The sequence below is a fragment of the Schistocerca americana genome, chromosome 1 (genome assembly GCF_021461395.2).
Source record: "Schistocerca americana isolate TAMUIC-IGC-003095 chromosome 1, iqSchAmer2.1, whole genome shotgun sequence".
Classification (NCBI taxonomy): Eukaryota; Metazoa; Arthropoda; class Insecta; order Orthoptera; family Acrididae; genus Schistocerca; species Schistocerca americana.
Window position 1 is genome coordinate 1,263,753,867 of NC_060119.1, and position 25,114 is coordinate 1,263,778,980.

The window sequence follows — 25,114 nt, forward strand, 5'->3', positions numbered from 1 at the left end:
CCATACCATCTTAATCTCTTTCTTTCAATTTCTTCTCTCATACTTTCTTGTTTAAGATCCTTTCTAATCTCTACATTCCTTACTCTGTCCATTCTTGTTTTTCCTTTAACTGCTCTGAGAAATTTCATTTCCCCTGTTTGCGGTCCGCCCCAGTCCCTTTCTGTCATTGTCCATGTTTCTCCACCATAGTCCCAAATACTTGTAGGACATGACTGATCTTAGTTGTATTAATCCTATAGTAAAAGATTCCAAACTTTTACGCCTCGTGAAGTTTACAGCTTTGTCAGTTTGGTTTTTTCAATCAGGGTGATATTTTATTGAGCTACTCATAGGTAACGATATCGTCTGCGATAAGACTGAGATTGCAACTAATACAGTACTCTACATCATCAGTGTATTATATTAATAGCAGGGATCTTGTTATACCCCACTGAGGCGCGTCAGGTGTTACATCAGCGTCTGTGGGTGGCTCTCCGTGAAGAACACCGTGCCTATCCTGCTTCTCAGGAAATGTCTATCCACTCGCATACATGGTTAGGCGTCTAACAGGAAGGTAACGACTTCTTACTGAGTAGGAAGCTTTTCGAAATTCTGGAAATACGGACTCCACTTGTTCTTCTCTACCCATTATAAAGATTACCCTAAGTGAAGAGTGCAAGTTCTTTCACAAAATCGTTGTTTTAGAAACCCAAGCCGATTTCCACGGATATTTGTTTTCGATAGGTGATAATGTTTAAACTCAGTTCTCTGGACCAGTTCTGCTTCCTTTTAGAACGTGTAGTCCCACACATATCCGCATCTTCTCTGTGCTCTGGACTTACCTGTTACGTTAGGGTTTTATACGGAGCAGTGCAGTCAAATGAAAACGAGACAGACGAGAAAAAGTAGGTAAAACGTTTATTGTTTCAAAATTCATTCCGTAAGTATTACAACAGTTATTCGACGGTGAGGTAAGACGGTCAAAGCCTTTATGGAAAAATGTTTGCGGTTACCTACCCAACCATGATGGAACCCACGCGTGCGCATGTTCGTTCGAAGGAAATCAACGGTCACAGCGTTTTTCTTCTGGGCTTAAAAAATGTGGAAATTGTGTAGTGAGAGAGTGTATGCAGAGAGTGTATTGAGGGCTTCCCAGCAAAACGTCTGCAGCTTAGTTGCAACAAAGGGCAAGCCAGCTTCAGGAAAGTCATGATGACCTTTTCCTTTTGCTGCACGGGCCCGCTGCTCATTGACTTTCAGGAAACGCACGCCACAATTAACGCACAGCGGTACGTGGGCTTTTTGCAAAAATTGTAGCGTGCATCGAGTAAAAGGCCCAGGAATGTTGACACACTGCGCCATTCTGTTGCAGGATACTGCCCGCTCACATTTTATTATCGTTGTTTCGACTTCGCTGCAGAAGTTTCGCTGGGGGTCCCTTACACATAATCCACACAGTTCCCATCACTCTCCATGATATTTCCATATTTTTGGAACCCTGAAGAAAGACATTCGTGGCCGTCGATTTATTGGGGACGAAGAGGAGCTCACTTGGGTACGATTATAGTTCAGTAGGCAAACACGAGCATTTTTCCATGAACGCACTGATCTCTTCTTTCTCGGCGGGATAACGATATTAACAGTTATGGCGATTGCTTTTCAAATAAAAAATAGTTTATTTATTTTTTCCCATTTGTTCCGTTTTTATTTGACTGCCACTTATGCATAGCCGTCAGAAGTATCTAGAGTTGTCGGAAAAATAGTGTAGCGGAGGAAGCCACGTAATCTCGCTTCAAGGAATTTCCTTTTATGTTATCGAAACAGTTAAATTATTATTTTTATATCAGAACATAGCGGAAGAAAGAAATATCAAAAAAGTGCCTGTTTACAGGAACTCCGAATGAAACAGTATCCTCACCCACCTTTTTCACGATTAAGTACAATATGTTGGCACTGCCACACTAGTAGCACTCAGTAGCAAGAATGTATTACTTACTCTTCACTGCCTTCGCAGCTATACTCGCTGCCTTCGCAATTATATATGCAACAAACTCCGTTCTATTTGAAACTCCCTGGCAGATTAAAACTGAGCGCCGGACCGAGACTCGAACTCGGGACACAGTTCTAATCAGACAGGAAGTTTCATGTCAGCGCACACTCCGCTGCAGAGTTAAAATCTCATTCCGTTCTATTTATTTCGTACTCCCCACCCCCCATGTCTTCCCCACCACAAAAGAAACCTTGCTCATCAATGGGGCGCAAATCAAGATTTAAGATAAATATGGGTACGACAGCTGTCACCTAATGTATATAATTCAAGATAATTTAGCTGCAGCATTATGGAGCATCGGTGAACTTTCTCTAAGATGACTATCTCGATCTCCTCGCAAAGGATGCAACGCGCAGCAAACAATCATTTACTTCCGATGGTGGCTGCCACGTCCCTGAATTTAAGGCAAGAGCATAATTATAACGCCTTGAGAGGTGAGGTTGCTAGTACCATCCAACCTGCTCCCTCAGGAAATCACGGTTTCGGATAGGGGATGTAATAGACGGACTTAGTCCATCATAAAGATGCTCTCCCAGAATGAAAACTTCAGCAGCCACCTCCAGGCGTCTGAAACTCCACAACTTCTTCGTGCGACTTTACATGAAAAGGCGATTTAATCACATTTCTTCTGAGCGGTATCCCTTTGTGGAAGGGACAATGTAAAATTTAAAACACGAATTCGCCTCTTACGGCCGCTATCGTCTCATCAGAAAATGAAGCAGCTCTCAGAATTACCACGGACTTCTTAAGAGATTGTAAACCGCACAGTCAAGGTGTGACGGGTACCAGTGCAGATATTTCTATTGGTGAATGAGGACAGTCCATTGAAACAGCGTTAGTTCACTATTTACGTCATTCGCAGACTGTTTTAGGTTGGTTACTGCCTGCAAGAACATGTGGCAAGAGCACGCTTTTAACGTTTACTTTCCCCTGGGCAGCAGGTCAGGTGTTGACGTCTGGTCGCAAAACGGTTAGTCTATACCAACAGGCATACTCCACTTAGTAGTACAGGTACGACCGTGTAGAAAACATCAAGCAGTACATTATGAAACGCGTTTGTCAGAGAAAACTGTTATTAAAAAGAGAAAAAACAACAGACATGCTGATATGTGTACATATTAATGTACCAGAAATATCAGCATTTATACCCATTACGCCCTGTATGACTGAGAGCTTCTGTAGCACACCATGCACTGTCTGTTTAGGGATCGTAGTGCCTTATCATTCTCTAGGCTTCAAAAAAATGGTTCAAATGGCTCTGAGCACTATGGGACTTAATATCTATGGTCATCAGTCCCCTAGAACTTAGAACTATTTAAACCTAACTAACCTAAGGACAGCACACAACACCCAGTCATCACAAGGCAGAGAAAATCCCTGACCCCGCCGGGAATCGAACCCGGGAACCCGGGCGTGGGAAGCGAGAACGCTACCGCACGACCACGAGTTGCGGACGCTCTCTAGGCTTCATTATGATACTTGCGTCATCAGTGAAACGTACTATTTCAGTGTCTTGGCTGAGCTAGAGCGTTTGTTTATAGCAAAAACAAAGGGGAATCCGGTATCAATACTTCTGTTATACCTGTAAAAATTATTTCTCTCCCTGTAGACGCTGTCTCATTGTGTACACCACCTGTGTTACAAATGTGACAATCTGCATTATTTTAGATTGGTAGACCATTCTGCCCCAATATCTGTAATACCAAATTATTTGAGGTTCCCGCACAGAATAATGGGAAATGCGCAAGTCACAGAAAATACCTGTCAGCTATATATTTTTAAATGTAAATACTGTTTAATCAGCTTCGTGAAATGAAAAATTGTATTTTCTGTGGAAAGACACCCCTGAAAACCAAATTCAGACGGAAATACATTTTATTTTGGGGTGGGGACAAAGAATTTCAGCTGTCACAAGACTCAGTAATCTAATATGAGTCAGATCTAATGGGACGAGTCAGTACTTTACTTACAGAAGTCTAATAAAAATTTAGAAACAAATAACAAAGGTTATAATAATAGTAAAACATACAAAAGTACAACAAAATTTAAAACAGGTCACAAAATGTGTAGTACGCTACAGAGCTACGCTCTAAACTACTGCGAAGGACTAATGACTAGTACAGAGGGGAATGCCACAGAAAAGCGTTTGAACTTAATAGCTGAAAATCTGTAGTTTATCACTCAAATACTTCACTGGGATGAAAGCCTACTGAAAATGAAACATGCACAACTGTGTTCACATATCTGTGTAATGGTTGAAGAGATGTTACAAAAGTTAAAACAGTTTTTCTGTCTAGTGTTCACTTAGTGAACGTGGCAGTTCCTTTTGGATAAGTTTAAAGAGAAGGAGAGCCATAACGAGCAGTTCTGGCCCGGTTTTGCAGGTTTTCCTTGGCCGCTAAGGTAAATACCGGAACTGTCCCCTACAAACTCCTGCAAATAAATTCCCAATTGGGAGAAATCCCCCCCTTCCTTGTACCCCAGCAAAAAATAAACAGTGCCAAAACAGAACAACTTTAACCCCATGGCTGAAAAGAGCTCAACGCACGCTCTATAACAGCCCGCCCTTCTCCATCTGAGAAGGGAATGAAAAGTGAAAAAAAAAAAATAAATGGATAAGTCCATATTATTGACTACAAATTCCATGAGGGATTATACGTGAAAGAATGGCAGAGTTAGAATTCCGAGACGCTCGGACAACGACCGGCCCGAACCTCGCGAACTAATATGGCGCATCGTCCTGCCTGCCTTTTCCTGAACTGAGAATGTTCTTCATGAGTACACAGAGTTGTTAAAAATGTGTTACAATAGGACGTACTAGAATGGAAGTATGTAAAGTAAACAAGCTTTCATAATTCAGCGATAAAAACACAGGATATTATTCTCGTAGTGTAGTAGGCAGAGTTTAGTTTCTGAATGCAGTACTTCCAAAAGACATACTCCTGTATCTTCAGTCTAAGAATTTATGTTGTTCGACTTCGCTGACTATTGCATCTCCTTGCGGTTGCAAACATAAATTTCTACTAGAGTCCCCGTGTCAGAAGCCGTAGGCAACGTGTTTTGTTGCAGTTTACTATCAATTTGCTTGCTGTAAGGCACGATCTAATGTCATTCAGTACCTTAATTAATAAATCATTTACACTACACTACATATTCAATCACAGTTGTCATCAGGAAAACAGAAGCACTTGCCATATTTAGTGATAGCCCTTACTTTACACTTATAAAATCTATGGCCCATGAACAGAGAACTGTGGCACCCCCCCCCTCCACCCCCTCCCCCCCCCCCCCCACACACACACACACACATTGCTCTCACACACACACCTTACGGCACCCCAGACAATTTAAAATGTGTTTTCTGTTTGTTAAGTTTAGTGGCAGAGTACTAATACATATTAAGGAAAAGTGTGGTCCCAGAACAGAACCCTGTGGGCTGTCCTCGTCGTACAGCAGGAGGTGGGACTTACTTGAGAGACTTGCAGCGCTCCTTCTCGTGGTTGTTCTCAGGCGGCTCGCACTCGAAAGACGCCAGCGCCAACGCTGAAACAACAGTAACATCATTTGTTAACAAACATTTTGTAATTAGTTGACATAAAAATCTCATGCTCTTTCTTAGACACCAGCAGTGAATTTTTTTATGCTTCTTATGAAACCTTTGGCACAATCAAAATAAAACACACAAGTTGCCAGTTTCAGTCACTGCAGTCAACACCAGTTGACAATATTTGGCTTCTGGTTACGTTTGCACATCTACACATGATGACGTGATGCCCTGATTGTCTTATTCAACCACACTGCTGTAATATTGCACGTATTTCCGATTATCGTATTCTATTGTTCTTATTTTGATGTCATTTCATACATTTTCAATTTTTATATTTATGTTACAGGGTGTATTCAACTTATAACACCTCCGTTTCGTTCCTCACGACTGGACACAGAGATTGGCAGCAGTGGAAGAGACGACTGTTTCTCAGACCTAAAATTGTGATGTTCTCATTACAACAACATTTACGAAAAGACAATTAACATCAGTATGACCTTATTGTAAAGTTGTTTTTGTATTGAAATTTAGCCTCAAGAGGAGATTTAACCCTCGAAGCATGTCTCTAAATAAATAAGTAATATAGTAAGTGACAAAGTTTGTGAGTGGTAGCGGTCATTTAAACAAAAACCTTTAGACACTCTGTATTAATGTCCAGTAGTATGTGTCCGGATACTTTTGGTTCGATACTGTATCTGCATATCTCTTTAAGCGCTCTAATTTCTATTGTTCTCACGATTCTTACACGAAACCGCAATCGTGGCAGGAGAGTTGTCGCATTATCTTCCTCAAACAAAGGTTTTCTTTTTACACAATAGGGTTTCGCGAGAAAGACGTCATCTTTCTTCCAGGCATTCCATTCAACCCTTTGCTGCCCGACGCTACTTGAAAGTCTCGTCCAGTTCGGTTTAAAACCAGCTGTGGTTGAATTCACGCAGTGGCATTCTGCCTGGACGTCTGTGTAGCTCTACTATAGCACAAGAAACTCTTTTGTTTGTCATTTCGGAATACCGCGGCCCACACAGGACAAAAGAAAACGACGGACTGCCGTAGCGCCGCGTTATTCGTTTGTATGGTCCCTGTTAGGGTGAAACGATATTACTGTGAGTGTTTTTACTTATAAGCCCACAACTTTGCCGCAGCGCTAACAGCAATTACCGTCAGATCACCGAAGATAAGCGTTGTCGGGCTTGGCTAGCACTTGGGTGGGTGACGGTCCGGGTCTGCTGACTGCTTTTGGTAAGCGGGGTACGCTCAGCCCTTGTAAGGCCAACTGAGGAGCTACCTTATTAAGAAGTAGCGGCTCCGGTCACGAAGACTGACAAAGGCTAGAAGAGCATCCCCGTCCATATCCACCCACATCCAGTGGCGTAACGATGGCACGGGTCGGTCGTACCGTTGGCCTTCAAGGCCTTTTCGGAAGGAATTCATTTTTGTTTTTCGATGTTTTCAATACTGTTACGTACTGTTTAAGTTAATCTAAACTTATATTACTAACGCAGCAAGTACATAACTTGATACTATGAATATTTCCCGAGGGAACTCAAAAGTTCCATTCGTGTTTTGTGCGTAAATTAATGCAAGTGTATATATGAATTATACTGATCTACTCTGTTTTTAGTTGCTTCTACAATTTTATCTCGAAATATTAAATCATTTTTCGTAGTTTTGGTAGGAAAGAGTTAAGTTCCTCCAGATTTTCTATTTCACTTTCCTGTGGACTATACCGATCTTTTATGATCGTATCACAGTGTCACTGAATTTGCTCAGTGTCTGCTGTCATGCGGACATGCTACTGATTCCAGATTCTACAGTACTCTACATTTTATCGTACTAGTGTGTTGTTGGCTCTGCACATTCCCAGAATACCTTAGCAAATCTGAGTCTTCAATTTTCCTTCCCTAGTGCTGATTTTACGTAATCGTCCCATTCCATATAGCTTCTTTCCGTTGCCCAAAATGTACTGTAAGACAGAGAAAAAAAGAAGGAAAAAAAACAACACATCACGAAGGGATTATCCTAATGAGACGGAAATCGGTAGACGTGAATTACAAACAAATGATCAGAATTGCAGAAAAATTGGATGATTTGTTCAGGACAAAGAGTTTTACAAGCTAAACAACTCAATAACGCGTTTGTCCACCTCTGGCCCTTATGCAAGCAGTTATTCGGCTTGGCATTGATTGATACACTTGTTAGCTATCCTCGTGTGGAATATCGTGCCAAATTCTGTCCAATCCGCGCGTTAGATCGTCAAAATCCCGAGCCGGTTGGAGGCCCTGCCATGATGCTCCAAACGTTCTCTGCTGGGGAGATGTCCGGTAAACTTTCGGTGCAAGGTAGGGTTCGACAATGATCAAGCAAGTAGTAGAAACTTTTGCCGTGAGGGGATTTGAAATATAAGCCCATGATGCCTTACCTCGAAGGCCACCAAAATGGGGTGTAGAATATCGTCAACGTACCGCTGCGCCGTAAGCGTGCCACTGATGACAACCATAGAGGACCTGCTATGTAGAGGAATGGAACCCCAGACCATCAGTCCTCGGTGTCGGACTGTCAGCCGGCGACAACCCGACAGATGTCCGACCGCTGCCCGGTCTCCAGGTACGTCTACACTGTTCATCGGGGCTGAATTCAAAGCCGGACTCTCCACTCCAGTCAATTACATTCCAGGCTGAAGACGTGTCTGGGACGCCCTGGGTGGCAGAGGGAATAAAACCTGTCGCCCTCCATACTGCCGCACATCCAGGAGTGGTGCTCTGCAGTGCCATTTCTTTTCACAGCAGGACCTCTTTGATTGTCATCCGCGACACCCTTACAGCACACCAGTACGTCGGCGGTATTCTACGCCCCGTTTCCTTGCCCTTCGTACCAAGCCATCCTGGGCTTACACGTCAGCAAGACAATGTCCGCCAGCACACGATGCGAGTTTCTACTACTAGCCTTCGTGCTTGTCAAACCCTACTGCGGCTACCAAAATCACCGCATCTCTTCCCAGTTGAGAACGTTTTGAGCATTATAGGCAGGGTGCTGTGACCAGCTCAGCGCTCTGACGATCTAACGTACCCGTTGGTCAGAATTTGGCACGACATCCCCCCAGGAGGACAGCCGACAACTCTTTCAGTCAATGCCAAGCCGTAGAACTGCATGCATAAGGGCCAGAGGTAGACCAACTCGTTACTGACTTGCTCAGTTTCTGAATCATCCAGTTTTTCTGAAAATAATCGTTTAATTGTCTGACAATGTACATTACATCTACCGATTTCCGGCCCATTCGGATAATTCCTCCGTGGCGCGTCGTTTTCTTGTGCCAGAGTGTTTGTAACACTACTATTGATTCTATCTGAGCAATCGTTTGTGTGTACTAAGAACACTGTTGGTCTCATGATAGTTTCTTCGAGCACATTAAATGATACATGCATTTCTGTTGAACATCTGCTGTGCAGTTTTACGTACTGGGTTGTATTAGCAAAACACGCATCGAGCCAATCCCGTATCTTGAAGATACTCCGAATCTCCATTGCCGGTCGACAATGTTATACGGCGCAGAACGTGTTTCGGCGTGGTAGAAAGACGTGCGTGCATGGAATATTAGTCACCACACGACAGTCAGAACGCTTATCACCATTAAGCAATATGAATGTTTTCTCGCGTGTGGCGGTAATAGCTCATAATTCTTAATATATAACGAGAAGAGAGCCCTGAAAATTCGGTAATACAATATTGGAAAACATGAATTATGAATGAGCGAATTATATGATAATAACCTAAAAAAGTGTACATAAATTCGAATGAAATTAATAGGCAAATAAAGACAAAAACGACACAGCATATGGCGTGAAATGGAAGCACAATTGCGTCGAATGAGCTCTGACAGCAGCGAAAGGGGACAAATTCGATAAAGTAATAGTGTTACGTCGCGTACGTGTCGCTGCTAGCAGCAGGCGAAATATTCGATTAGTTAATTCCAGTTTACATGCGAATAGTACAGTTCGTATTATAGCGACACTTTACCAAAAAAATGACGCTGTAATAGCCGAGCAACCAATATTATCTCGCACCTGCTAAATTATGGGCCGTCACGGCTAGGTTTTGCGAGTTAGTTATGGCGCTCGTCATAAAAGAGGCTTCCATTTCTGGGATAACGCGTCATCCCTCGAAGACCTCCGTGCGGAAATGCTTTGCATTTCATACGATAATGAGTGACTGTTAAGTATATAGACTGTTTTCTGTAATTATACGTCATGATAATAGTAGAAACAATAATGGAGGACGCAGACATATGCAAGAACTAACATTGATGGCGACGGCTGTATTATTAGCAGTAGCAATGGCAATTTGTAAGTACAGACTTTCCCGGCGTGTATTTCGTCAGAAGATGATGATAATGGCACGCATCGAAATGTCGCGGAGTTTTGGTGCACCCACGCAGATGGAGGTACGACAAGATTTCCTCAGTAATCGTAACATTTCGCTGTGGATTTGTTATATAACATAGAGTCAATGACAGTTGAGGTGATTCGGTGCAGCTATCAGGAATTATAGGAACTGCATGATTGGCATCAGCTGTACTAATTTATTATTTACACCGACAAAAAAATTGCAACTCCAAAACATAATGAATGTTCAGCAATGAAATTTCTGGAATACATTCGTCCAGATAACAAAATGTGTGTGAATTCCTAAGGGACCGACACTCACACCCAATGCCGACGGAAGACTCGAATCTCCGGCGTGAGGGACCGCACGATTAGTGACATGGCGCCTCAAACCGCGCGGCTACTCCTTGCGGCTAACATATTTAATTAACATTGCAAGATAACAGGTTAATGCCAGCGCGAGATTAGCCATTGTAAATGTGGAACGCTGGTACATTAACAACCGGTATAAACGTCAGAATGTTGAATTTAAGAACGCAATCGAGCACGCATTTTGTTGTAAAAGTGTGCGGTGTCAAGTTTTTCAGTTCCACGAGTGTTACACGTGGTCGGCCAATAAAGGGGCGGTTAATGCTGCCTGTGGATGACGCTAGTCGTCGTCCGAAGGTGTCCCTTTTGTGCTCAACTGGACACAGATCTGATGATCGTGCAGGCCAAGACAACATGTCGACACTCCGTAGAGCATGTTGGGTTATAACAGCGGTATGTGAGCGAGCTTACCCTGTTGGCAAACACCCCCTGTAACGCTGGTAGCACAACAGCTAGAACTGTCAGACTGGCGTACAAATTTTGTAATGAGCACGCTTGGGGTAACCCCAGAGAGAGCTCCTGCTGTCATACGAAATCGCATCGTCAAACCATAACACCAGGTGTAGGTCCAGTGTGTCTAGCACGCACACACGTTGATTGCACGCCCTGAATTCGCCTCCTCCTAACCAACACACAACCGTCACTGGCACCGAGGCAGAACCAGCTTTCATAAGAAAACACTACAGACCTCCACTGCCCTCCAGTCAGCTCTCGGTTGACACCACTAACGTCGCAAATGACTCTGGTCTGGGTTCGGTGGGATGCTCTCTACAGAACGTCTGGCTCGGAGCTGTCCTTGAAGTAATCGATTTGTAACAGCTCGTGGTGCCAACTGCCACTCAAACTGCGAAGTGCCGGGGCCGTACGCCGAACACGATGGTCTTCCCTTTCGGTAGTGCCCTGTGCTCGTCCAGAACCCGGTTTCCCTGCGACCGTACATTCTCAAGAACACCGCTGCCAGCAGTCATGTAAAATGGCTAAACTCCTGCCAAGTCTTTTTGCAGTACCTAAGAAGTAAAATTCGGCTTTTCGTAGCCCTATTACACCTCCAAACTCAGTGAGGTCTGAAAAGCATTCTTGACTAACTCAGCACCCCCAAAGATAACCACACTCACGACAGCTACAGCGTGTACTCCTATTTAAAGCAAACCTGATTTGCACTCTCAAATACGAATATCGAAAAATTTGTACAGATGTCATCTATCGGGTGTAGAAACAAGCCTAGAAACTTTCATTTACGTCGCACAACTCCTTCACAGTCTTGCAATTTTATTCCGGGAGTGAACTTTGCACCAGTTTCCGTTTGTTTCTTTACTAACTTTGAAGATAGTCGCTACGACCGAAAGCAACATAAAACAAATAATAAATTCCTACAGCTGATGGCAAACATGCAGTTCTTCAAATTAAAATGAATGTACAAATATAACAGAAAACAGAAAATGTGGCCAATAGCACAGTTTTATAGCAAGAACTCAGCAAGCAGCTGCATCTTGAACGAATATTATTAGGGCAATACTTGTTTTGTGGCTTCTAGCCACATCATCAGGTGCATATAAAAATTAAAACATGATAAACAACGTGGCAGAGAACACAGAAGGGCCTAACTTTATAGTTAAAACCATACTGTCCGTAAAGCGGGTTGTAATTCTATAGTCCCCGCCATGTTGTTTAACGTTGCTTAAATTTTATATGCGCCTGATAATGCGACCACGAAGCCAGTAGTGCCTTAATAAAACTGGTTAAAGATACAGCTGTTCGTGGAGCTCTTGCTATGAAACATAGAACAACTGAGATGCCAGGATCAGAGAGTCGTTTGCTATAGCACAACCTAAGCTATAGGCCATAATATACAGTAAATAGTGTTCATAAATATCAAACACTTGCACAACTGATTTGAACTCGATTCTGTTACATAATATAGAAAGGGAGAAAACAGAATAGTGAAGTTTAAAACAGCAGAGTGTGGTGGGCTACTACTCGGGAGCTGACTCTGAGAAGAATCCAAAAGAAACTGTCAAAGTAGCATGATATTGAAGTAACGGAAAACGTCTGACAAATTCTTGAATGACTTGAAAAATGGGTAACAGAATAAAGGGCAGGACAGATTTTTCGTAACACTGAGGCCATTTTAAGAATGGTGGCATATAGGTTGATCTAAATAACCTCACGTTTCCTTATGATTGAAATTTCGGTCAAAGCTGACAGCAGCTGATCAGCAGCACTTGGTGATTCATAAATATAACTCTCTCCAGTGAAGAACAAATGTCTGATTATATGTCAGTGGACGTCCTTATCCTATCTTCGAACACTTTCAGAAGTCAAACTTGCAAGAAAATTGTTTTCACGTAGAAAAAGAGGAAAAAAAAGTTATACGGGGTGGTCAGAAGCACTCTGAAAAGCTTGCCAGGGGAGGTTAGGTTGTCCTTATAAGTAATTGTTAAGAAAACAATTCGATACGTTGCGGCGTTTTCCAGTTACTCAGCACTGGAGTTAGCCAGTGAGGTCTTCGCGCGCGCAAACTGCAGCAGCCTGGCCGAGGCGGTGTGAGCAGACGTGTTCTTTGTTTGGTTTCCCTTAGAAACACTTCCGAAAAAGGCGCATTTTAACTAGGAATGAGCGTTTCAACAAGAGGTAATTCACGGACCCACAGATGTCTGTGCATTAACGCAGTTTAGCGCGTGCAAGTGCTTGATTTTTCGCGCACAGCGACCTGATTGGCTAACTACAGTGGTAGATAACTATGAAACGGCGCAACGTATCGTATTCCTCAGCACAGTCTCCGCTGCAACAACCTTACAAGCAATACAGACTGGTTCTGACTATCCTGTATAGACGTCGGTCCGGAAACGCTCTGTTTCTAGGTTAGAGATCATTTCCTAACAGCTCTTCATTGTAAATTAATCTTGGTAAACACGCAAGAAGAGAGAGTTCGAAATGCCCCCGCCAGCAGGGACACGAGCATCAACTCGCCGGTCGTACTGGATTCCGCATGCTCTGATGTGTCCTAGCAGTACTGCGTGTGGTTCCGAAGCCTTCCACAATACGGTCACCAGGAGTCTCCGCACGTTGCACCGATGGTAGATAAGCAAGAGCTTCCAAACGACCGAAGAAGTAAAAGTGTAGGGGCCTTCACGTCCGGAAAACGTATACGCCAGGGCATTGGCACTCCCCTTTCTTTTGCATCGAGGATGGAATCTGATATTTACAATCGGGCGGGCGTCCACACCGAAGAACAGCTCCATCGCGCATGGCGTACACGTCCCGTCACACTGTTAGACGTACTACTCCCAGCAGAGCCGGTGCACTATTCTCAAAGGAACAAAGTAGGTTCCTCCGTAGAAGCTGTTGGAAAGTACATGACTCATTTGAGAGCTCTTGTTTATCGAACTCCGCTGCAAGATGTAGAGTCTTGGTGTCTGTACTGTTGAAGGCCGCCGAATCACGCGGTGTACCGTAGGCCTCTAGAAGAGCGTAGCGTTCCAGAGGATTGGAAAAGGGAACAGGTCATCCCCGTTCTCAAGAAGGGACGTCGAACAGATGTGCAGAACTATAGACCTATATCTCTAACGTCGATCAGTTGTAGAATTTTGGAACACGTGTTATATTCGTGTATAATGACTTTTTTGGAGACTAGAAATCTACTCTGTAGGAATCAGCATGGGATTCGAAAAAAACGATCGTGTGAAATCCGGCTCGCGCTATTCGTCCACGAGACTCAGAGGGCCATAGACACGGGTTCCCAGGTAGGTGTCGTGTTTCTTGAATTCCGCAAGGCGTTTGATACAGTTCCCCACAGTCGTTAAATGAACAAAGTAAGAGCGTATGGAATGTCAGACCAATTGTGTGATTGGATTGAAGGGTTTCTAGATAACAGAACGCAGCATGTCATTCTCAGTGGAGAGAAGTCTTCCGAAGTGAGAGTGATTTCACGTGTGCCGCAGGGGAGTGTCGTAGGACCGTTGCTATTCACAATGTATACAAATGACCTTGTGGATAACATCGGAAGACATCGGAAGTTCACTGAGGCTTTTTGCGGATGATGCTGTAGTATATCGAGAGGTTGTAACAATGGAAAATTGTAGTGAACTGAATTCTGAACTGAACTGAACTGAATTCTACAACGAATTGACGCATGGTGGACGGAATGGCAACTGAATCTCAATGTAGACAAGTGTAATGTGCTGCGAATACACAGAACGAAAGATACTTTATTATATAGCTACAATATAGCAGATCAGCAACTGGAAGCAGTCAATTCCATAAATTATCTGGGAATAGGCATTAGGAGTGATTTAAAATGGAATGAGCACATAAAATTAATCGTCGGTAAAGCAGATGCCAGACTGAGATTCATTGGAAGAATTCTAAGGAAATGCAATCCGAAAACAAAGGAAGTAGGTTACAGTACACTTGTTCGCCCACTGCTTGAATACTGCTCACAGCTGTGGCATCCGTAACAGACAAGGTTGATACAACAGATAGAGAAGATCCAACGGAGAGCAGCGGAGATTGGAATAGAAGGGAGAACCGATAGAGGTACTCAAGGTACCCCCCGCCACACACCGTCAGGTTGCTTGCGGAGTATGGATGTAGATGTAGAAATTCCGGGAAATGTCAGCGCACATCTCATTCAGTGCGACAGCTGGTTGATGCGTGCATCTAAGCTAGCGGAACCATTTTGAACAGATCGTTTTTGGTCCCTTTTTCACATAATACACTCATGTTCAGAAAAAACAGAACAAATTGAACGACTAGAGATAGGACGTTCATATTCACAAGACTTGTGCATTAGTATGTTCTGCAGAAATGATTAACATTTCAGTCACCTCCGTTCAGAATGTGTCCTGTTGCCTAGCAGGCACGGGTCCGCCATGGGCCCTGATAACTCGTTCAATGCGTCGTTTTCTTTCCTGTTCCACTTGAAAATACAGTGAGGGAAAAACGGCTGTCTACATACCCCAGTATATGCTCTAATTTCTCTTATCTTAGTAGTCCATACGCAAAATGTATGTTCGTGACAGTAGAATCGTTCTGCAGTCAGCATCAAATTTCGGTACTCTAAATTTTCTCAGTAGTAGTCTTACCTCCAACGAGTCTCACACGAGTTCGTGAGGCATTTCCGTAAGACTCACGCGTTGAACGAAAGTAGCAGCCCGCCTCTGAATTGACTCGATGTCTTCCTTTAGGCCGACCTGGTGACGATCTCAGACACTCGGGCAGGACTCAAGAATGGGTCGCACTAGTTTTCTATAGCGGTCTCCTTTATAGATGAACCCCACTTTCCAACATTTTCACAACAAACCGAAATCGACCATTCGCCTTCTCTTCTACCGTCCTTACGTGCTCATTCCATTTCATAATGTTTTTCAGCATTACACCTAGACATTTAATCGACATAACTGCATCAAGCACCACGCTACTAATGTATTCGAACGTTATTGGATTGTTTTCCTATTCATCTGCATTAACTTACATTTTGACCTGGCTGCCATTCATCACACCAACTAGAAATTTTAAGTCATCTTGTATCCTCCTACAGTACACCACAGTGTCACTGGCAAAAAGCCGCACATTTCTGCTCACCTCGTCTGTTATATCATTTTAATACAAAGAATAAAGAACGAGAATGGAAGCAAATTGAGTTTCCTTTCATGAACAACTTTTAGTGTTATATAAAAAATAACGTTCTCTAGTTACAGTAATAGCGCAAATTTGAACCTAGGGTTGAAAATTTATTACAATGGAGACCGATCACATGAAAAATAAAAGAGAAAGCTATATTAGCAACCAAGTCATAGATTTAAATGATGCGCTTTTAAATTTAGATTAGTTGGTAATAATAATCTGAAGTGCAGTTTAAAAAAAAATGAACAGAGTAGTAACGAAGGGGCCGGGAATGCTTTTGGCGAAACAAATAAAGATTATTAAAATGTGAAGCTTCTGGTATATGTAAAGCGATAAGTTTACAAAGTGTGTGTCACTGCTTTTGACTTATGCCAGTTAGACGTCGGCTTGTAGGACGGAAACTTTTCAAAGATTGAAGGTCGCTCATGAAACAGTGGAGGGATGTAGGGTGGGAATTACTTGGGGTGGTAAGAAAGCAAACAAATGGGCCAGAGGGCATAGTAAAATGGAAGAAATTGTTATGACCGCAATGAACGCGAAATAGAGATAGGCGGGACATGATAGATGGACCAACCACGTTCTTTGCTGCATTCCAATAGTTAATACCGAGGCGAAACCACAATGCAAAGTTGGTAGGTGATATCAGAAAACATGCCATGGTGACATGGAGACGCTTACAGCTGGCGACCGTAACGCATGGAATGATGTAGACGTGACCCGTATCTCAAATGGCTGGTAATGGCATGAAGGCAAGTTACACGACACGTAAGAGTGGACTGACTTACCGTTTTCGGTGAGCACGGGACTGGCTTGCAGGAAGGTGATGACTTTGGTGTTCTTCTCGAACGGGCAGGACACCTGTTTCCACGTGATGAACTCCGTCACCTGCTTGGCCAGCTGCCAGAACTTCTCGAAGTTGATGTGCCCGTTTGGTAACCTGTGAACGAGACAAGAAGTATATGTCACAACAATGCAAAGTGTAAACAAAACATAGCAATGATACGCAGTGAATGTCAGGAAACCTCTGTCTTGGAAATACCACTGCGATGTGAGCCTTGCGTAGGACACCGGTTGAACTATACCTTCAGCGAGACAGTACATTATTCGCAATAAGTCTTCTTACAGAGAAACAATACAACTCATCGTTCGCTGATATTCTTCTTTCAAAATCTGCCGAATCCCACGACCTTCTGGAGGTAAGGAGAGCTTCAACACTTGCCCCACTCCTCCTCATGCTCTTACAACAGCTTCTACTGTGAGGAAAGCTACGAGTGTGGAGTACCAGAATAGCCTGTGAACAAGTTCGTCTGCAAAATGCGTGCAGCTATGTTGCATTACATAAAATGATGCTGAATGTAGCCTACGTTTTTACAAGATATACGATGCCGTAGATAAGTCGAAGATCCCAAGGATGGATTATTAAACGCCAAGGTGAAATCTGACAAACTGTAGGAACAGGAGAGTATTGCCGATAAATTGGGATAATTGTTTTTCTTATAGATGTGTCCACAGACCTGTTTTGTTTTCAATTTTATTCAAGTAAGACAGTTTCACTGAAGTCATGACGTCTCTTAAAATGGAGGGAAACAAGATGTTAGAACAGTCATATCAATTTCCACTATTGACAGAGTAACATACTGTGTCTGACCAATAGCACAGAAAAAGTCGCAGACTGATGTACAGGTATTAGCTATTTTAGAAAGGGCTGCACACGTAAGAAGTCATTCGACTGATGTCAAATGATTATCAGCTGACTCTTATGTCACGGGGTCATCCGAGATGCAACAACATCGCCATCCCTGCTAATTCACTCAATGGGCATCCACAATGTTGAAAGCCGAGTGGTGTGCACCCCCTGACTGAAACGTCTATGGCTTCAGTGTCAAAGACAACCCATATGAGCTGGACAACGAAGTCTAACTGTTCACCACGCGCAACAGCTCTTTCAGCTTTTAAATATCATTTTGATGTGACGGGAAAGAAATCTAGCTTTCCCACCGGGACTGGGCGATGCATGAAACATTTTTGAGCAGTGTTTGTTTGGGCTGGATCCAGCTATACATTTAAAAACGAAACTGCAAATATCTGCCGAAATAGGAGAAAATGGATCTGCCTACTCTTAGGCGGGACACCATATTTATACACGGCAAATAACGCCTGCACACCTGGACAACTGTTTTCAAACGACGCGGTTGCGAACGGAGCGACAGAGAATGGTGGGCGGGGTCGGAAGGAAGGGGGGGGGGGGGGGAGGGGAGAGTGTAAAGCCGACCGAAATGGCCGAGCGGTTCTAGGCGCTTCAGATTGGAACCGCGCGACCGCTACTGTCGCAGGTTCGAATCCTGCCTCGGGCATGGATGTGTGTGATGTCCTTAGGTTAGTTAGGTTTCAGTAGTTCTAAGTTCTAGGGGACTGATGACCTCAGCTGTTGAGTCCCAAGGTGCTCAGAGCCATTTGAACCATTTTTGGGTGTAAAGATGGAGATGCACGCCGAGAAACTTGCAGATGATACCGGCTGGTAAATATAGACACATGACTCTGCTCATAAATAAATGTACGACAGCGTTTAATTACGTGACGACTTAAACTTCCTGGCACGTTAAAACTGGCTGCTCTTACCGACTGAGATATCCAAGCACGGCTCATGACCCAGTGTCATAGCCTTATTTCCGACGTTATCTCTTCCTCTAACACCCAAACTTCACAGATGTTGTGCTGCATACCTTGCGAGAAAAGCACTCCTGGAAGAAAGGATACTGAGAAGACTTGATTTAGCCATAGCCTAGGAGTGCGCAGGCGAGTTTCCCCGAAATCTGGTAGGTAGGAGAGGGATGTTGATGGAATTAATGCTCTGTGATCTAGTCGTGAGTCGTACTTGGACAGCTCGGTCAGTAGAGCACTTGCGCACGAAAGGTAAATGTGCCAGGTTTCAGTCCCGGTCAGTTTTAAATCACTGTAGACCCCTCTTCAGAGTTGAAATTCATCCTGGGTACGGACTGATTGCCGGCAAGTGTGGCCGAGCGGTTCTAGGCGCTACAGTCCGGAGCTGCGCGACCGTTGCGGTCGCAGGTTCGAATCCTGCCTCGGGCATGGATGTGTGTGGTGTCCTTAGGTTAGTTAGGTTTAAGTAGTTCTAAGTTCTAGGGGACTCATGACCTTAGAAGTTAAGTCCCATAGTGCTCAGAGCCATTTTAACCATTTTTGAACGGACTGATTGTTCGTTATTTGTCGTCTGGTTTGTGCTGAGGCAGGAAGAATGATTTTAACATATGCTTTAAGAGGAGACCTCATAGACTGCAGATCGATTCCTGCATCCCGCAGATGTCAGAAGATTGGGTAATTGGACTTCAAAACAGATAATGCAAATTTTACGTCAATACGTACTGCTGACATAACCGTAATATAAAACATGTTTCCTCGGTGAACCATCCATAGAACGTGTCCAAGTATCTGAGTTCAAAGTCGCTGAGGATTTCAGCTGTTTGTAGAACGCAGTTCACAGTCGCTGCGGCTCCTCTTGTAACCATTTTTTTTTTTTTTTTCCCCCAAGCGCTGGCCAGCAGCACTGAAAGCTGCGCTCCGCGCAGAGAGGTCACATTAACAGTTTCGCGCGTAATTAATTTCCGTTGGGCCGGCGTTGGCCGGCTGCAGCGGCTCCGCACGACTGGCGCCAGTCAGGATACCGTGACAAAGCGCTGGCGCACGCCAGCCAGCACGCACCAGGCCGCCGTAATGAGCCGCCAGCACGGCTGCAACTGGCGCCGCCTCCGCCTCCGCCTCCGCCGCACCGTGTTCTGTTTTGGCACAACTTTTCTCTGTTCGGCGGCATAAAGGGCGGCGCTTTCACGGCGGGCGCGCCGGCCGTTCTGCACTGAAAAGCGAACACACGTGTGTGGGTGTCTGTGTGTGTTTATGTGGCGTTTACTGGCGGCGCGTGTTGATTGCGGAACCTGCTGTTCTCTTCATACTCTGCTGGTAATGAGAGCCGAACAGGTTTCACATACAATAAAACTTTACCTTTGTCCCTTTAAAATTACGCTGCTTGAGAGAAAAATTATACAGCTTAAAAATATGCGGAAAATATTATAAAGTTCTAATAAAAATGTTCTTACATCTTCTACATCTACATCCATACTATGCAAGCTACCTGACGGTGTGTGGCGGAGGGTACCTTGAGTACCTCTATCCGTTCTCCCTTCTATTCCAGTCTCGTATTGTTCGTGGAAAGAAGGATTGTCGGTATGCTTCTGTGTGGGCACTTATCTCTCTGATTTTATTCTCATGGTCTCTTCGCGAGATATACGTAGGAGGGAGCAATATACTGCTTGACCCCTCGGTGAAGGTATGTTCTCAAAACTTCAACAAAAGCCCGTACCGAGCTACTGAGCGTCTCTCCTGCAGAGTCTTTCACTGGAGTTTATCTATCATCTCCGTAACGCTTTCAAGATTACTAAAAGATCCTGTGACGAAGCGCGCTGTTCTCCGTTGGATCTTCTCTATCTCTTCTATCAACCCTATCTGGTACGGATCCCACACTGCTGAGCAGTATTCAAGCAGTGGGCGAACAAGTGTACTGTAACCTACTTCCTTTGTTTTCGGATTGCATTTCCTTAGGATTCTTCCAATGAATCTCAGTCTGGCATCTGCTTTACCGATGATCAACTTTATGTCATCATCCCATTTTAAATCACTCCTAATGCGTACTCCCAGATAATTTATGGAATTAACTGCTTCCAGTTGCTGACCTGCTATATTGTAGCTAAATGATAAGGGATCTTTCTTTGTGTGTATTCGCAGCACATTACACTTGTCTACATTGAGATTGAATTGCCATTCCCTGCACCATGCGTCAATTCGTTGCAGATCCTCCTGCATTTCAGTACAATTTTCCATTGTTACAACCTCTCGATATACCACAGCATCATCCGCAAATGCCTCAGTGAACTTCCAATATCATCCACAAGGTCATTTATGTATATTGTGAATAGCAACGGTCCTACGACACCCCCCCCCTGCGGCACACCTGAAATTACTCTTACTTCGGAAGACTTCTCTCCATTGAGAATGACATGCTGCGTTCTGTTATCTAGGAACTGTTCAATCCAATCACACAATTGGTCTGATAGTCCATATGCTCTTACTTTGTTCATTAAACGACTGTGGGGAACTGTATCTTCTTGCAAATTTGTATATGTTCCAGCACAAATCTGCAATTTTCAGTCGAGAACTTACTATAGCCTCCTACAGTGCACATTGGTGTTTCGATAAATAATGGAGCCCTAATGATGAAACTGTTCTTCGAAATGTACGTGGTTATTCGAAAACACTGACTCAGTTTAATTAATCTGTATTTCATGAAAGGGGTATGAATAATCTCTGCATATAGATAGTAACAGGAAGTTTTAGAGTTTAAAAAGGCAGCTTATACACTGATGGGGAAAAAAATCGCAACACCAAAAGCTAATTAATGTAGAGTAATGAAGTGTGATTCTTAAATTTCTCCAGGCGTATTTTATGACGAAACAAATCTCGGGTGAACGGCCTCGCATGAGTGTGCAACAGCGCACCTCATGATGGCAACGTGGTCGATTGCCGAAATATTGTGTCCTATGCACACTCATACCAGGCTGTTCACCCGAGATTTATTTCGTTAGAGTAACGAGATTTCGGGAATAAATTTGCCTAGGTAACACAAATAAGTAATTAACATTGCAAGATCACAGATTAACGTAAGCGCGAAATAAGCCACTGCAAGTGCAAAATGCTGATACATTAATAACGGGTGTAGCAGCCACAATGCAAATGTGCATGCATGCACAGGTACCACACGTCAGTTTGTGGGTTGGAGTTCCATACCTGTTGCACTTGGTCGGTCAATACAGGGACGGTTAATGCTGATTCTGGATGAAGCTGGAATTGTCGTCCGATGCTGTCGCATATGTTTTCGATTGGTCACAGATCTGGTTATCGAGCAGGCCAAGGGAACATGTCGAAAGTGTAGAGCACGTTGAGTTACAGCAGCGGTGCGTGGCGAACGTTATAATGTTCGGAAACATCCCCGGAAATGCTGTTCATGAATGGCTGCAGAGCAGATCACCAGACTGACGTGCGAACTCGCAGTCAGGGTGAGCGGGATAGCCGGCCGGGGTGGCCGAGCGGTTCTAGACGCTACAGTCTGGAACCGCGCGACCGCTACGGTCGCAGGTTCGAATCGTGCCTCGGGCATGGATGTGTGTGATGTTAGGTTTAAGTAGTTCTAAGTTCTAGGGGACTGATGACCTGAGAAGTTAAGTCCCATTGTGCTCAGAGCCATTTGAACCATTTTTGACGTATTGCTGCAGTATTTGTAAAGTAATCAGACGTTTTAATCTGTTTTATATACTGGTGTTCGATTCTTCAGAGAATCTGGGCTTTACTGTTTTTTTTTATAAGTAATTGAAGAAGTCACGTAATTTTCAATCAAGCTACACAATCAAATAATTGCAAACTTTTATAATCCAGTAAAAGAACACACTTAGTCTATTTATTTCATAATTATTATTAAAATAATGCTGTTAAGTGAGTGAATGCTGGTATGATTGAATTTTTCTTCTACTTTCCCGATTGCGTTGCACAGGACAACACGAAATCAATATTTGTCCGCCTTCCTTTCAGCCTCATGCTCTTTTAGGCACCACGAGTGAATGTGTCTCTATTGCAGCGTTCACGTCTGTCGTTTGGTTCTTCTCTCTTCTCTGTAAATTTTGTGAGCTAGCTGCTTGTTTGTTTGTTCGAGTTGGGTCAAGTAATCTTATTTTTCAAGATTGCGACAGTCTGAGGGGTTACACTGTTTACGTCCATTCTTTCTACGTGTCCCGTGAGTGAACTTTTTCAATTTTTGACGTGTAACTTCTTCTGGATTTATTGTTCTCTCTCAACATCATTATCTGCTCCAGATTTCTGTTGTGTCTTATGCCGATTAGCAACAGGTAGCTAATAAAAAGTATAAAAAATATGCTGACCGGTGTACGTCCTCGTCTGCCGTAACTTTCGTCCACGAGGAACTAGAGCTCCATTTTTTCTCCCCTTTCCTTCATAGTAGCGAGCGTAACATGTCTGCTATGCGAAGAAGTTGCTGTAATCTGTAACGGTTAGTCCGATGCCTCACCGTCATTTATATTGTTGGAGAAATATCTTATTTTAAGTGAAAGTCTCAGGTTTCTTAAAGACGCTATAATGCACATTAAGCAGCTCCGTATTACACGGAGTAAAGGGGTCACGAACGCACACATACACACAAATGCAGAACAAATTTTAATTTTATTTGCGCCCTGTCGTGTTTCGTCACTGCTGCGACATTGTCAGTCGGTCTTTCAATACGGATTTTACAACTAACGTTAATGTTTATTGGAACAATTACCGTTTATGATTTCTATAATTTTCACCTTCTTTTAATTGCTGCTCCTATTTCGTCTTTTTATATCTCCTTTATATAGACCGTATAACGACAATACCAATACTACGTAGCAATTTGCGGATGGAGGTAAATTGGTAACTTCTCAAGTACGCAAATGCGTAGCTTGAACAGTGCGGGACGCAGAAGTTCGAGAACGGTGGGTTCAAGTTTCTCCGGATTGTGTTTGCTGTCCTGCTTAGTTATGCAGCGTATTAGTCACCAGTGGAAGGGGTATGCACGGAGCGCGCCTAATGGCATTCCTGCTCACGCATTGCGTCTTCCACGGTCCATTGTTCTCGTCATAATTGGTCAGTTGTGTGTGGCGCCAGTGCGGTAACGGTGTTGACGGCGTAGCCGCATGTACCAGCACACTACCATTCAAACGATCAATAAGCTGTTTGCATACGGCACAATTGATGTCGAGAGCAGAGCCTCTGTACGATTATTTGCTTAGGATTCCCAACACATATACACCGCATAACTTGAGCTTAACAGAAAGTCACAGAAGATCAAGACAGACCAAGATGTTGCAAGTGGCGTATTTCATACGACGGTTGCTTTGGGAATTTTAACAATACGCACGTTCTCTGTACTTCTTACATTTTGCCACACGTACTGTAGTGCTGTGTGGTACTGGGAAATTTACTGTACGTGTCGTAGGTCTCCCGAACAGTGTAGAAGTAGTCCGTGGCAAACCACTGATTTCTGGAGCTACGTTTCCGCCTTAATATTGGCAAGATTGCTGCCCCTGTCAACACACACTACACATTATAAAGCGATGGGTAGTCAGGACCGCAGAGACAATCTTTTACTGCCACGTATTCCATAACTTACTGACGGCAAAGTGAATAGGTAGATTCAGGACTTCTGACAGAATTTATACTGTGTGCTGATTTTCATGCATGGTAGATCGATAGCTTTAACTGAGTGGTTCATATTTAAATGTCTTTGGTTCATAACCCTAATTCACAGAAAAAAATTCAACTGAATTTCGCAGGCATGTAATATTGTTCTCATAACACTTAATTTTTTTGGAAATTTTCATATTTTTTTGCTATGCACGTTGAATACAATTCGTGGCATGGATACCTGTCGATGAATTCTATACGCACGAGCATTTAGCCATTAGGGCACTGACGTTTGTAGCAACACAGGAGCACTCGTAGTTTACACTGACGTAATACGTCTTTTATGGGACTGCTTTATTAAACCGATATGTAGAAATTCCCATAGGCTGTATTGCATCATTCTGATTACATCACTTATAGTAGAGATTGTGCTACTGCAGAAGACGCAGGTCAAAGCTACTCGCAACAGGCAACAAACAAGTAAAAAGTTACGATTCAATACGAAATAGTGCACCAGCCAAATTTTTTTTTTTTTAAAAAAGTCTCTTGAACGTCCATGATAGTGTACTTATAACAACGGAAACAAACTTCTCATGCAAAATGCAAGCAAATACCGACTATCATAAAATTTCCACAATTTTATATTTTTAGGGAAAAGCGGTATTTTGCCATCTAAAGTTTCTTCTTGTAAATCAGCTTCAATTAAATAATTATAAGTAATGATTCCAAATCAAAAGAACTGGCATCCTGCGAGCTACACCATGTAAAATTCTACTCCGTTAATTTGTGGATCTGGTCTCCATCCAGCAATCTTATTTAATTGCCTTTTGAGTCACAAGTGATGACGCTCATGACAGAACCCCTTCAGTCAGAAGGGGCAGT

The 25,114-nt window shown here is 43.4% G+C and overlaps 1 protein-coding gene across 1 annotated transcript in view; it reads right to left on the reverse strand.

Annotated features, from left to right (window-relative positions):
• The window catches only part of LOC124598897 (ras-GEF domain-containing family member 1B-like), a 495,556-nt gene that overhangs the window by 11,921 nt on the left and 458,521 nt on the right, over positions 1-25,114 (reverse strand). Inside the window, exons 8-9 of the mRNA XM_047136034.1 lie at positions 16,735-16,886; positions 5,500-5,572 (exon numbers count right to left, since the gene is read on the reverse strand). Coding sequence (XP_046991990.1) covers positions 5,500-5,572; positions 16,735-16,886 — 225 coding nt within the window. The remainder of the gene's footprint in view (positions 1-5,499; positions 5,573-16,734; positions 16,887-25,114) is intronic.